Genomic DNA, 15,102 nt, shown 5'->3' with positions numbered 1-15,102 from the left:
TCGCAGCTTTTCATTGTTATCAGCTTAAATAAAAATAAGTAATGTAAAAAAAGAAATAGAAATCTATTCGTTATATTAATGTAAAACATAAGTGTTTACTAAAAGAATGCTGCTAATATCAGTTACAACTGCTTATGTTGTGTATGTTTCTTGAAATCGAATACAAGTTATCGAGTGGATTATCATGACACATACATACATATATACATATACATACATACATATATATATATATATATATATATATATATATATGCGGTAACGAAAGCGTTGCATCTTTAGTTGCGTCTTTGAATGGTCGGTGCCTCCGCATCGCACAAAAGCAAAAAAATGCAGTGAAAGAGATTCCAAGTGACAGTGGTTACGAGGTCAGTGGAACACACAGAAAGTTTCGTTGGAAGCGTTAAACAGCATTTACGACCATACTCCGCAGATTTTTTTTCCTTGTAAATAAACAAAGTGAACAAGGAATAACCATGAAATGACAGAAATTTCAAACAGAACTTCTTTACAGGTGCAGCAATTGTGCAGCATTATCTTTTATACTTTTTTCATTACACATGTTAGTGTTTTGTTTTATTGTTAGAGAATAGTATATTTATAGAATAGTATATTAGTATATAATAGTATATTTACATGTAAAAATTAAATAAAATTTCTATCAATTGCAAATAAATTCTGATATAATGTTACTTTAATTTCCTATAACAAAATAAGATATAACAAATAAGACTGAAGCGTTAAGTTTAATAAGCATTAATTACTTAATTATTATCAATAAATAACATTGATGTAAGAGGAGTTATCCATTTCTCTGTAAGTAATCATAGACTGGATCAATATAAACAAACAAAAATGTAAATATTCAAATTATTTATCATTATGAATATATAATTAACTATCTAATGTACCAATCAGTATAAACGAGCTGGAGTAATAATCGTTATTAATTAAAGGTGAAAAAAATATAATTAGTATACTGCAATAAAATTAAGTATCAGTATGTAGTACTTTTTGATTCTGTTAGAAAGCTGTTAACTGTTTTCATAACAAACGTTAATTGTCAATTTTACCAAACAAACGAGCATCGTTATGTTTTATGTGAGAAACGAATTAGCAAGATTCTAACCAAGTTCTAACATGGGCAATATGATAAGTAGGTTAAAATAAGTAAATATCTAGTTGTCTATATAATCTTTTTTAAAAAATACATATGTATGTTAGGAATATTTACGATACTATTTTATTTCCTTGATAGCTAATTTTCGTCTTTCATGCATTGAGCAAACATAATTTGTTGGATTCTTTCCCACTCTATTACACATTTCGCATCTACTTAAACTTTAATATTTCCACCAAGCATTTCAAAATGATGCGATCGAGTCATATCGACAAAGGGCGAATCCGTAAATTGTACGTAACTGACTAATACCGAGTTCCACTTTAATTACGTGCATTTCATCTATACGAATGTCACACATAGTTGTATGTACAGTTGAAATGAATCTCGCGTAAGGTTTGAAACGCCTAATAAAGAAAGACACAAGTGTCATAGGGGAAAAGGCGTTTAGAAATAGAAAAAATGTCTGGAATCTTAAATTAGAAATTCGAAAAGAGAAAAGACGTGAGGTCAGAGAAGGACGCACGATAGCACGATCCATTAACCTTCCTCAAACAACCGATCGCGAATCAAAAGATAATGCTAAAGAGAAAGGATATAGCGACATGTCCGAAATCCCACGCAAACGATGGCCCAAAGCGAAAGAAAGAAAAACTTAGTAGTAGCATAGATTCGCAAAATCGGTTAAGTAGCCGATATTGCGCCAGATTTCACCAATTTCGGAGCTATTTCTGATGATAGGACAATATTCTTCGATGTGGAGCGAACAATCCAGGAGAGAGCAATTTTTAATATCTTTGGAGTAACTAGAAAATTATGTTGCTTTCGTGACCTGCATCAGTGATAGAAAGTTAAAAGATCATCATTGTTTTATACGCTAATAGGTGTTTCATTCAATACAACGTCTTTATATGCTATTAGTTTTCTAATTATCCAAAAGATGCGCTACTATTAATTAAATAAAATGAACATTTTGTCACAATTCTATTAGGTCCATATAACAATTTGGGACATAAACGAACGACCTTTTATATTCTCCAAATTTACATTTATTGAAGGCGGTCAAATTAAAAACTATTTAACCTTACGTTCCTTTCCTTCTTTTTTACTTGACCTATGAACATTATACGCAGATACTTTTGTAGAACATGGTTAACTGTTACGCTATGGATGGGATGAAAGCCTTTGAGGTATTGCGGTGGTGCATAATTAAACAAGATTAGGAAGAAGCACTGCACTAAGACTAAAGGCACGAGATACGCGTTATTAGCTACCTTTCTCCTAATTGACCGAGCAAGAAGAGGTCTGTTGCGCCAGCGCCTAGGAGGGCCCTTGCTACGTCACTGCGGGGCCCCGTGACACACATCAATGGGCCGAAATGTAACGGTACCCTCCGCGGTGACCTACTCACCGGGTGACGCGCGCTCTCTCTTCCCCGTTCCTTCCTCCTTCGTTCTCGTGTCTCCTCTCTTCCTTGCACCCTTTCTCTATTCGCCTCTGTCTCGGTTGCTTCTCGGTCAAGCGAGCGTCGAACGCGAGCGGTTCGCTGTTCTCTGCTTCCCTGCTGCTCTGTACTTTTACCGAGCGAACCTGAACCCCTGGCATCGCACGCGACGCCGGCTGATTACACGGTCAGTAATGAAAGCGTCCTCCTCGCGCGCGGAGGTGCTGTCATGTAGCCGCGAACCACCGTACCGCCTGTCCCTGTCCTTTTTTACGCCGGCAAACGTTCCTGTCAGTGAAAACGGTTTACGTCTGCAGACTAGTAGCGTGATCGCCGATTAATACTCTTGGACCTCGCTCGCCGGTCCAAAGCTTCGAATTAACATCAAACGCGAGTTATGAATGTGATTGTGCATCTCGTCCTCCAGGTGAGCGTTACTATATGTTGTACGTTTTAAATTCCTCTGTTCGTCGCGAGGTTTTACTAAGTCCAGTAATAAGTATGCAGATCCCGCGTGTTTATTCATTTATTTGTAAACGTATGTTACGGTAACTTTATACCCTTAAGCTATGTAAACGTATATTACCGATGTCCAGTACGCTTTCCTATAAGTAAAAGCTTTCTTTTAAAGAGTTTGAGAAATCTTATATAATTTAATTTGAACATTCATAACATAGAAATTATAATAATAGATTGGAAACATGTATTATCACCGCAAATCTGTGAAGTGAAATGCGTAAGATATATTGTCACGATTAAAGCATTGTAAGTATTCTTTATACAAATTATCGTAAAGGAAAAAGAACACTGACACTGTAGTCAGAATGACTAAATTTACATTAATTGTACATGTTACTAACAGATTTTTCAGAATGTGACACGATATTTTTATATTTTATTACTCTTGGGAAGGGGGTGATCGCCTCTCTAGATCGGATTATCTTGAATACAAATATGTATCTTGTAGAGTTTTTTTAATAAATATATTTTTTGTAATTGTTATAGATAATTTATAATTGCGTTTCATAAGTACCTATTGAATGAAAGAATAATTTCGCGATTTATATATACCTCGAATGTATAAAGAAATATGAAAGCAGATGTAATATAACTGTTCGGAGAATCATATAAATTTTAATATTTTTCTATTTTACCAAGAAAATGAGAAGGTCAACATTATGAAAGTACTTCAGACCTGTAAATGAATAGAAGATACAACACTTGAAAAATAATAAAGGATAGATTTAAAATTATCTTTATGGTAATTTTTACCTACATATCAAAATACTACTTAGAATATTATAAAATGCATTCAACTGGATTTCTGCTGTAGATAAATTTTCAGAGCAAAAATTTATGTAAAGAAATTGTTGTACCTAGTTGCCTTTATCTAAATGGTTATCGGAGAGTAACTTCTATTATATTATGCGTTCATTTACTCTTGTATTATAATATGTATTTTTATACATATTCTACATCTCATCCCTCCTCCTCAAAATAGAAAGTTACAAACACATACTTAAGGTACACCCGGTAATATTCGAAGCATATATAAAAGTTCACAGAAGAAACGTAGCCTATAACGTAGTTTGAGATCGAGGAAGTAGTTAGATTAATCGATTAAGGAATAAACACATATAAAATTATTAAAACCTGTTCCTTTTAAATACATTAAATTGCGTTTAAGAATTTAAAAGAAAGCGAGGCAGCATACGTACGTGTATCTAACATTAATTCGATCTTTACACAGGTGATCACATATCAACTTGTAAGATGTCAAGGAGGTGGACCAAGCACCTTTGGATATGACGCATCCTCGGCTTGCAGTAAACCATATTCTAGAGCTGGTCGCGCAAGATTGGTAAATCTTCCTTGTGATTTTCGACAGCAAAACTGGTGTGCAGTAGCTGGTAGCTCTTATCCCTGGTAAGCCAATAAAATCATTTGTCCAATAAAATGCTTAAATAAACCGATATTAACTTTTAAATAGTTCTTTGTGCAATATTACCGGCTTACTGACAAATATAGAGAACTGAAGATTTTCAATTCAAATATAACTTTTAAAAGTATATTATATTTAATATATTTCATATATTAATTATAATACACTTAACGTGTGATACTAAATGTATTTTACATTGGAAATCGAAGTTATGTTATGTACATTATATATTGAACGAAGAATTTTATTTATATTATAATGATTTGTAAAAAAAGGATAAAAGATCTTGAAGAAGAAAATCATGAATCATGATATTCATCGTTTTGAATTAACCTTAATTAACTAATTAACTAATTAACCTTATTCTGACACAAGTTTTCGTATCGATAAAAGTAGCTAAGATATTAAACAATCTGAGATAAATAAAACACATATCTATACTAAAATTCAAATTCGATAATCTGCAATAATTTGTCTAGAAATTAAATAATTAAACACCAATAATTTTAGCATACTAATTAGTTAGATCACAAACTGATAATATCAAGAAATCAAGAATATCAATAAAAAGTTACACTGCATTCATTGACAGTAGAAAGTTAATTGACAATACGGGCAGAGACATATTCTGGGAGTTTCACTATTCAAAGGTATCATTGCTGATCTGAATTTTAAGCAGGACATTGAAGCTTCAATTATTAAAATCCTACGTGACTAAACTGTGAGAGTTCTGAGGAAACGACGTACTTTTACTCTCGACAATGCGTATACAAACTTGACATGCTATAATTTCGATGGTACAAAAGGCTCCAAGTGATGACAACTGCATGAAATAATATTCATTTTATTTCACGTTTCATTCCTGATTTAATAAATTCGTTATATTTATTCAACCTCATTGACACAAATAGTTAATATTGTTTATTGTAACTATGTGCATCGTTTAACTGAATTTTAGTTCAATTGAATAGATTTATTAAATGATAATAAATTGTTCGTAAATTTAAACTAAAGGAATTAGAAAAATTAAAAGTTAAATTTAAGATTAAAAGAATAAAGAATTTTGTCTAGTAAAAAGCAGTGGGAATACACCAGGTGTTTCAAATATAAATAAAGAAATTTAAATAGAACTTCTTTAAATAATACGTGATTTAAATAAGATAGAGATACTTAGGTTTCCAGTTTAGCAACTTTCACTGAATATACATATGTATATGTACCTCAAGTTTTAGACATTTTTATAACTAAATATACATATTTATATCTATAATGGAACTAAATATTGATAAAATACTTATAAGAAAATAAAAGTTTGCGTTGCGCTTGTGCATTGTTTGTTTAATATGTTAGGTTTAAAGACTACATATAACATAAGTTAAAGATTACATATTGAGTTATAGTACAATTATGCATACTTTATATGAGTATAGTCGAAATTTAAAAATACATTTATGAAGATACTAGATCTAGGAAAATACATCAATATATTTTAAAATAAATATTTAGACGTTTAACTGAATTATTTGAAAATATTTGATAATTACAGAATTTTTTCTTTAGAGAAACAATCATATGTATATACATAAAAGAAAAGAAAATTTATGTTCTATTCTATAAATCCAATAAAACAACTATTTTTATAATGTCATTTCTCTATTTAGGAATGTTCCCAAAATATTTTGTAATTTTTAATAGATGCTTTAAATTAATAATATATTAAATTAACAATAATAATAATACTTTTTAATTATTTTATTATCTATTAATTTTAAATCACACGTACAGTAATACATATGTAGATACATGTTAGAAATTTAAGAATACTATACATTACATATATTACTCGACGTGAAAGCAAAAGATATTGAAAAATAACACGCTTAGATCGAATATTTTAGTAGCAAGAAAATCGAAATTTCAGTATGAGTTTAGACTACAAAATATCCATATGAATTATAATATACCTTAAATTTACCAAACATCAAAATGATAGAAATTCTTTTAAAAGTTATCACTGAAATCAATATATTAGAACGAACTGTCTGAAGATATTTATTATATAATTTTAGGCATGCGGTTCGTCGTTTCGTGCAAGAAAACAAAGGATTAATGAGGCGCATGTATGGCGATGAAAGGCATATCAATGTATTAAGAGCCGAATTCGAGAGAAATGACATTGAGTTAAACTACGACGATTATTACCAGCATTTTGCTGACGATCATAGGTAAGTTTTTGAAATAAAGTAAGTAGTGGTAATAAATATTATGTAATTAGGTACAACAGTCTTTAATAGAGTAGATGAATGACCACTCAATTTTGTCCCTGACTGTGTATTCCAGACTTAATACATTTTAACAAATTTCTTTCTTATTACATTGTTTTCTTATACAATGCGTTACCTATTCACGAACAATATTTTAGAAAATATCAGTATATGCACGACTACGACTATTTCGAGTCAGAAGACGATTTGAAACTAAATGGCAACGAGTTCGAGGGACGAAGCTTTACAAGCAGATCCTTCAATGACAATGCCGCGAAACGGATAAACAAATTTCCAAAATTAAGCGAATACACGAGGCCTCATTTTCGACCAACCGAGAAGACTACTACTTCAACTTCGACAACGACCACTAGCACAACCACAGCATCCACGACTACCGCCTCTTTCACCAAGGAAAAAATATCATCGACGATAACGTCAACTGCTTCGCCTACCCGTGAAACAACCACTCAATCCACGCCTTCGATAACGAGTTTAGTAGTAAATAGGACAAATGAAGAAAAAGGAAACTCCGCGGACGAGGTGACGACGTCGCCTGTTGCGACAAGCTCTTACGCCGTGAAAGAGCAAAATTTCAGCATCAACGAAATTCTCGAGCAGATAGACAGAGTCGACGAGGTTGTGGAAGAAGCTGGCGAAGTCGCAGAGGTCTCTGAATCTAGCCTCGAGGAAACGTCGACGGTAAATTTGTCGGACACCACCGATTTTCCGGATGAAATCGATGGCAGCGAGAGTCTATTTGCGACGCCGAAAGGAACAACTGTTCAGGACGAGACGTTGAGTTCGATCGACGAACAAGAGTTCAGGCCACGACCGGAATATCGACCTGCCATTAAGCCGGAAGCTTCGACTATGGGAGGACAGTTGTATCAGGACGCCGCCGCGAAAGATCAACAGGAACAACCGGTTTTGAAGCTTCGAGGAGTGTAAGTGTCTCTCGGTTTGTTTGCATTAGTTGTGAATTTATCGAAGGTGTTTCACTCTTGTTCAACACACTCTTAATGCTTCCTTAACATTTGCCTATCATTAAAACTATAGAACGACATAAGCTGGAAACGCGAAATTATTTTTTAGGATGATAGAAGAAAACGATAAAATAGACAGGAAAGGAAGGAACGGTAGATCAATGAATAAATTTCTTTTATGTAAGAACACGGTGTTCGAAAACTATTTGTCACGTGCATTGTTCTACACCTCGCATTGGTAAAAATCTATAAAAGAAAGTAGACGCAAAATTGGCCTTGAGCTAGAAATTCAAAGTGAAATTTTTTTGTTGCGTCGTATTCTACTTATAATGAGGACGAAAAGTCTCAAAGGAAGCATAGCTCGCAACTTCTTGACCGTTCTCCTGGAAAAAAATAATAAAGTTCCATTAATTTCCCAGATCGCTTTAATTGTAACGTGTTTACGTTTTGTAGTTAGATGCTGAGAAAATATCATCTATTTTCGTACGTAGTTACCCTAGATCCACCATTACATATCCCGTATCTTTATTTCTTTCTTTTTCTTCCTTTCTTTCTCGCTATTTAAGCAACTATTTAAGCGGACTCGCAATTTTATATTCCGATCGTGTTTCTTCCTAACGTACCGACTTTAAACGACGAAAAAATTGGCGAATCGGTCGATGAGGGTACTCTACCTCACACTGGTGAAATGAAATGTTTGGGTCACGATGGGCAGTATGCAAATTTACTGCTCGCTTATGGCCTCCTCGTTCACCAGTTTTGACTAATGGATTTCTTCCTTTGTGTACGAAATTACGTAAAATTGCGCGAAAGAAATTGTTTATCGTTCGAATGAACAATTGAAACATTGGATGGAATATCGTTATCATCGTCTAAAGTCAATGCACGATCGTGGAGAGAAACTTGATCGGAATGTAGAAATGCGAGTTTGAAACTGCTTAAATAGCGAGAAGAAAAGAAAGAAAAAAGAAAGGAAGATATTGGATACATAATGATAGATCTGGATTAGATACTATTTTCCCAGCATCTAACTACAAAATGTAAACACATTATAACTAAAGCGATCTGGGAAACTAATGCCATTTTAACATTTTTCTTCTAGGAGAATGGTTGAGTATGAGAGAATGATTGAGTATCATGGTTCCTTTGAGATCTTTGATCCTCACGATGTACAGAATACGATGTAACAAAAAATTCAACCTTGAATTTCAAGGTCAAGGTCAATTTTGCGACTACTTTCTTTTGCAGATTTTCACCGATGCAGAGTTGTAGAATAAGGCTATGATACTCTTGACAAATAATTTCTAAACACCCTATATATATATTGATATAATCTTTTATATATTAGTTTATGTGATTAAGAAGTTATACTTATTAAACTCGAATTTTGTTACATCTTTATTTGTATTGCCATGAGTACAGTTATATTCAATACATTTTACATCATAGCATACTTATGTAGGTCATACGTACATCGATGTAAGGGTTTTCTATATAATGTATACCTAATCGATATTGTTTTAAAATGCATATAAAATATTTCTTACCTATTTATGATAATATTTCTTTACTTATTTATAATTAATAGAATTGTAAGCTTATCTTCTTCTTACATTTCGGATATTATTTTGGTTATTTTGAATCGTTTTGTTAAAAAATGGATTTTAGATTCAATAAGTTTAATATAATAAATATGTGTAACAGTAAATTTATATTTTATTTTAAGAAATCACTGGGACGATTAAAGTTTCTTTCCTCAAACGGAACAGTAAAATCTCATTAATGATATTCATACTTTGTAAGAGGTTTTATTAAAAAGAAATAAGGATAAAGAAATAAGTGTAGAGAAATGAAATTAAAAAATGCGCTGTACAATTGCACAATTATAGGCTGTTACGACTTACCTCTTGAATTTCGCGTATATAAATGTATATGTAACAGATATAATCTAATCTGACAGTTATAATTTATCTTCTACATATATTAAAAATATTTCAGAAATGCTTGTCCCGTAAAAGAGGAAGTGGTTGCGCCATTTTGGGCGAATAATACTAGAGGCGAGGTATTGGCACTTTTGAATCTTTATCCGTTCGAGCAATACGTTCACTGGGAAAAATGCACGTGAGTATTATAATATTTTAATTTGTGCATTCTAATTCATGCTTTTGAAAAATATTTGAAATATTTGTTAGTATAAGATAACACTAATTAAATACTTGTTGATGCTATAGTAGTACACATTACATCAACAATATTATACAATATCAACACTGCAACACTTTTAAACAGGTTTTCTAAAAATTTCATGAAAAATAAGTAATTATGGAACTGTGGATATTTATGCAAATTTATAAATTTTATAAGAACATATAAAGAAATAGAACTTAAACAGTTTGGTTTACCTATTAGTTATTGCAATAGATAAGTGTAAAATTTTGCATATTTTATATATTTTTACGTATTATGTGCATTTTTAAATTTCCCATAAATGCATAAAAATCCGTGATAATCATAATATATATTTCCATCTGTCAGTTTATTATCATATTGTGTCGCTTTGAAAGAGAACTGTTTTGAAATCAAAGCTGTCTAATTTATTTATTTTTATATGCATTTCATTCCTTTAAGTGTATCAATACACTTATAGATGTATTTCAACAAATATTTTTATTTATAACTACTTCAGTTTTAATTAGTTCTTAAAACACTTGTAAAAGAAGACAGTAAATGTTATTGTTCCTTCTTATATATTTTTTTCAAAATTCCCATAAAATAAACTCCATAGATCTCTTACAAAAACCTTGAAGAAAATGCTTGAAATAAAATATGTACCGCTTTAAGATTCTCATCTTCAATAGCTTGAACAATTACGTGGGATTATTGACTATCATTTTCTTTGTTTAAAGACACGAAAACAAGCAGATGTACTGTCGAGATGGATGCAGATGCGAACAACAATACAGACTTCATCGGTTGTTAGCTTACGATCCGAACAACGAGTGTCGTGGGATCTTCAGCGATTGGTTTAAGTTCCCAAGTTGTTGTGTTTGTCGCTGTTACGACTTACCTCTTGAATTTCGCGTAACATCGCGTTCGCCTCGCACGCAGAAACAACGAATTAAGGTACGACCGCCGCAAACTCGTTAGATATATTCAAAGAAACAAATTTTGTTTCGTCGATGTAATCCATTCTCGGTGTAATACGAAAATATAGCCTGTCACTCTCTTTGATACATGTTAAAGAGAGTATAGTGAATTTTACTTCTTCTAATTATAATACTGTTATATATAAAAGAATTATCAAAATTTATTTACTAGAAAAAGTAAACTGTATGACGTCACAAATGTGAAAAGACCTTGACAACAAAAAGATAATTACTTTCTAAGTCACTTGTTCCGAATGCCTCGTTATTTTATTACATCGTAAAAGGGTTGAAGCAATTTAAGTAAAAACGGCGGCCTATTAAATATTAGGAAAGAACTTTTCACTATTTCCATCGCTAGTTTAACATGTATATTGAACATTTTGTAAATAATTCCATTATCAAATTTCATACCTTATTTTGATGAAGGATTTCAACACATAGGATGAGATATAATTTGTCAATGCGATTAAAAGGGAGATAATCTTTCATGCAGAAAGAAATAAAGTTTTAATGAAAACATGAGTAATTGAAAAAATTAATTGATTTACTTAGTCTATATCGTTATCAACAGTTATGAACACTAATGTAACGTTCATCCTTTGTACTGCTTCGATGCAGTTACAACGACATTGCTAATATGAAAATTATCTTTGTATGTTTCTCACGACAAATTGGGAAAAGAAAGGACATTAATATACAAATTAATTTGCAAATATTTATAACATTTTTCTTCACGAAATGTGATCCTTGACTCCAAAAAGCTTTGTTATAGAAGTACTGGGCTTTCTAGTCGATTATATCATAAAAATTTTTGCAGTGCGAAGGATTAAATTAAATTACATCAAATCGTATGTGTATCAAGTAAATTTTCAAAATATTTTTTCGTAAAAATGAAACAGTACAAAAATATATTCTTTTTGCATGAAGAATTTCGTTCTCTTTCATTTTACTACAATTTACACTGTTATTGTTATTTCATGTAACAAAAAGCATACTACCGTAGAAATTGAAAGAATATGCATTAATGTATATGGTTTGAAAATTTACGAAAATTTAATGGCTCCAGGCTAGTCAAGAAATTTAGTCTTTGTTATTGTTATTTATCACAAGAAAGAAATTCTCTCTTATACAATTCATTTGCCATAGCCATTTAATGTTATGTTACTTGAAATATATGTAGTTTAATGTAAATATAAACGATTGAAATGAAAAAATGTAATCCACGAAAAAATATTATCAACACAATATATATTATCATTCCTTTTAATTGTTTTACAATAAACCTCAATTGTCGTAAATATCAATCGACACGATTGATAGATGTATTACATTATGTATATTATGTTTCTATAGATATTTACACGTAAAAGTCACTCAAAAACTCGCTTAAGCAACGATAATTTATAAGAAGATACGATATATATACAGTGAAATGTCTAAAAGTAAAAAAAAATATTAGTCTTGGTACTATACACTTGAAACTGAATTTTCTTTTAAACGTCTTAAGAAAATACAATATTTACTTTAGGTTTCTAGTAAATTGGCAATCTTGTGTTTTGAAAGATTCTTCCTATACGTGACACGAAAGTTTAATTGTATTTGTATGTCTTACAATAACATGTATATACAACTTGGAAAGAAATTAGTAGATTCTTTCTATCAACATTTTACTGAACATTATTCTTCAGAAGGAACGAAAAAAATGTCTTTAAAGATTTTGCAAGATATACATGTATTATTATTAATCAATATTTAGAAACTATATATCTGTTACTTGTTACCGTTAATTTTATTATTACTTAATCATTTTAAAAAGTACTTTCAGATCGAACACAAATATTTAAGAAGAATTTCTTTACCGATGATTTATAAACCACCTCTTTCCATATCTTATTTTATAAAATATACATGCAACGGTGATTGTTATCATAAGTAAGAATCAAAATTTATGTTAATGTTTCATCATTTATAAATTGTAATGTAATTTTAAAATTCCTGTAATGTTTCGAAAACTTTGGAAATTAATGTAATGCTACTGAAAACTGTCGGCCATCTAAAATACTACGTTAAAATGCATAAATTTTCAAAACATTTTTACGTAAGTAAAGTAACAAATAACGTGGATTAAAACACACATATGCTGTTCAAATTAAATTCATATTGCCACAGTTAAACAACGCTCTAAACGCTAATATGTAACATTCTGGTTAAAATATCAAAATTATTTATAGTAAAAATAATTAAAGAATAATAAGTGAAATACAAATTAGTATAACACGAATAGTACATCGATATAAGTATTATGATACTTTCTGTTTCAATATTACAAAAAGTGGACGAAAGCAGATTACCATTAAGTGAAATGTTTTATTATTCTATGAATTAATTTTTCATTCAGTGAATTCTGTAACAATTCTTTTATTAAAATTGTATATGTTCAGTATAATGTTTCTCTTTATAGTATTGTTTAAAGCGTTTTCGTCCCAATAAAAAAAATAATTAATTACATAAAAACACTTCGAGATAGAAGCAAGTACACATAAACACATTTATCTTATATGTATACATAGTATTGTATTTAATTAATTTATTCGTTATTATAATTGTATCGGTTTTAATGCCTATATTATAGTAACTTTAAGGCTTATTTAAGATGTTTGTTAGACAATTTGTTGCAAGATACTATAAAAAGATAAGGCTCGTGAATAAAGCTATATAAGCCATGTTTTCGTTGTGTTTGTCGTTAATTAATTTCGAGTACTAGATATTACATACCTGATCTTAGATTATATACATTCGTAACATGTAACAAACAATGGTAATGGAGCTTTGAAATGCAAAAGTTTTGTAATACTAAATCATATAACATTGTTACCCGTAATTGTTAACATCCAGTTAAGAATGTAACTATTTATTTAGCAAGTAATTGCATGTTTTATACCAAAAGATTAATGTAAAAAGCTTTTCATTCGTTGATTTTGTAACCATCGTAAGAAATCTGGGTCGACGTGATTATGTATGCATCGATATTAATTTACAATAAAGAATAAATACATTATAATATGAGCAATTTAATTCAGCATACTGCAATTACAATTTCTTGTATAAGTAACGATCGAAAATTAGAATTTTCCCAATGGAGTAAAAGCAAACCAGGTCTAACGATAACATTAGTTTATAAAATTTGCATGAAAGAAGTTATTAACAAAAGAATAATTTTTATTTAAATGGAAAAAGCGATCACTACATCCTAAAAAAACTCTTAAAAAATTAAATGATTAAAAAATATTAGTTTTTAAATGCTCTGATTACGAATAACCATTATAAATGATCAAAATTTTTTGGTTACTGGCAACCATTATCGATGAAAGATTTCTGCTTGACTACCAATAATTATTATCGATGACGAAATTTGTTTTGGTTCTGTACCTCATCTGTCGTTTTAATCCCCAATCATCATTATCGATGGCGGAATTCTTCTTTAGTTACTGATAACCGTTATCGATGAAGGTATTTTCTAACTTACTTTCAACCACTGTTAGTTTTTATTGATATTAATGATAAGCAGTACCTACCTACTCTTTTGTGTACGTATAAAGCCCTTACGTAATTTTACACAAAAGCTTTAAAATATTTTGATTACAATGTTATAGATAATAAGAAAATTTCAAATACAATAAAATTTTGTTGAATTTCGTATACATGTATATAAATATATGTGTATGTAAAATAGTAATTGAAATAGTTCATAAATTACAAAGTAATACTATCCCTTGTGAATCAGAAGACACTTTTGTAGAAGTTCAAACAATAGACAAGTTCTCAGAGCATTACTATTACGATCGATTTGTATAATATCATTAAATTTTATTATATCTCATATCACTGTTTTGAAATTATTTTTAATTACGTTAAATTACGTTTAATTACGTTTGTTTGTATTATATCTCGTAAAAACAGTTTCTACACAAATGATTATAATTGACAATATTTACTGATAATTCGATTTATACTATAATTAGGTTTTTAGATTTATTCGTTCACATAATTTGTTTACGATGCACAAACTAAATCGAACAGTTTGGCTGCACTTTGAAAATAATTCAAAATTTGATGTACGAGTATTACTACCTTTTAGCTGGTTCAGAAACTTCACTTGTTAAAAATAAAACTGTTACGTTCGATGTAATTTTCATGCTC

The 15,102-nt window shown here is 30.4% G+C and overlaps 2 protein-coding genes across 2 annotated transcripts in view; both read left to right on the top strand.

Moving 5' to 3' along the window:
* LOC132904923 (uncharacterized) overlaps positions 1 to 15,102 on the top strand; it is a 292,582-nt gene that overhangs the window by 89,842 nt on the left and 187,638 nt on the right. The gene's annotated exons all lie outside the window — the stretch shown is intronic.
* Positions 2,619 to 13,968, top strand: LOC132905353 (protein spaetzle 4). Its single transcript, XM_060956553.1, has 6 exons — positions 2,619 to 2,991; positions 4,315 to 4,490; positions 6,576 to 6,731; positions 6,929 to 7,717; positions 9,755 to 9,877; positions 10,663 to 13,968. The coding sequence occupies exons 1-6, from the start codon at positions 2,962 to 2,964 to the stop codon at positions 10,901 to 10,903; spliced, it is 1,515 nt and encodes a 504-aa protein (XP_060812536.1). The 5' UTR covers positions 2,619 to 2,961; the 3' UTR covers positions 10,904 to 13,968.

The sequence above is a fragment of the Bombus pascuorum genome, chromosome 3 (genome assembly GCF_905332965.1).
Source record: "Bombus pascuorum chromosome 3, iyBomPasc1.1, whole genome shotgun sequence".
NCBI classification, from domain to species: domain Eukaryota; kingdom Metazoa; phylum Arthropoda; class Insecta; order Hymenoptera; family Apidae; genus Bombus; species Bombus pascuorum.
The sequence above is the reverse complement of the archived record's forward strand: the minus strand, read 5'-3'. Positions and strand labels throughout refer to the sequence as shown.

Coding starts and splice junctions, on each gene's coding strand:
- LOC132905353 (XM_060956553.1), top strand. CDS start 2,962: ATGAATGTGATTGTGCATCTCGTCCTCCAG. Junction 7,718..9,754: donor GTTTTGAAGCTTCGAGGAGT/GTAAGTGTCTCT, acceptor AAAATATTTCAG/AAATGCTTGTCCCGTAAAAG. Junction 9,878..10,662: donor GTTCACTGGGAAAAATGCAC/GTGAGTATTATA, acceptor CTTTGTTTAAAG/ACACGAAAACAAGCAGATGT.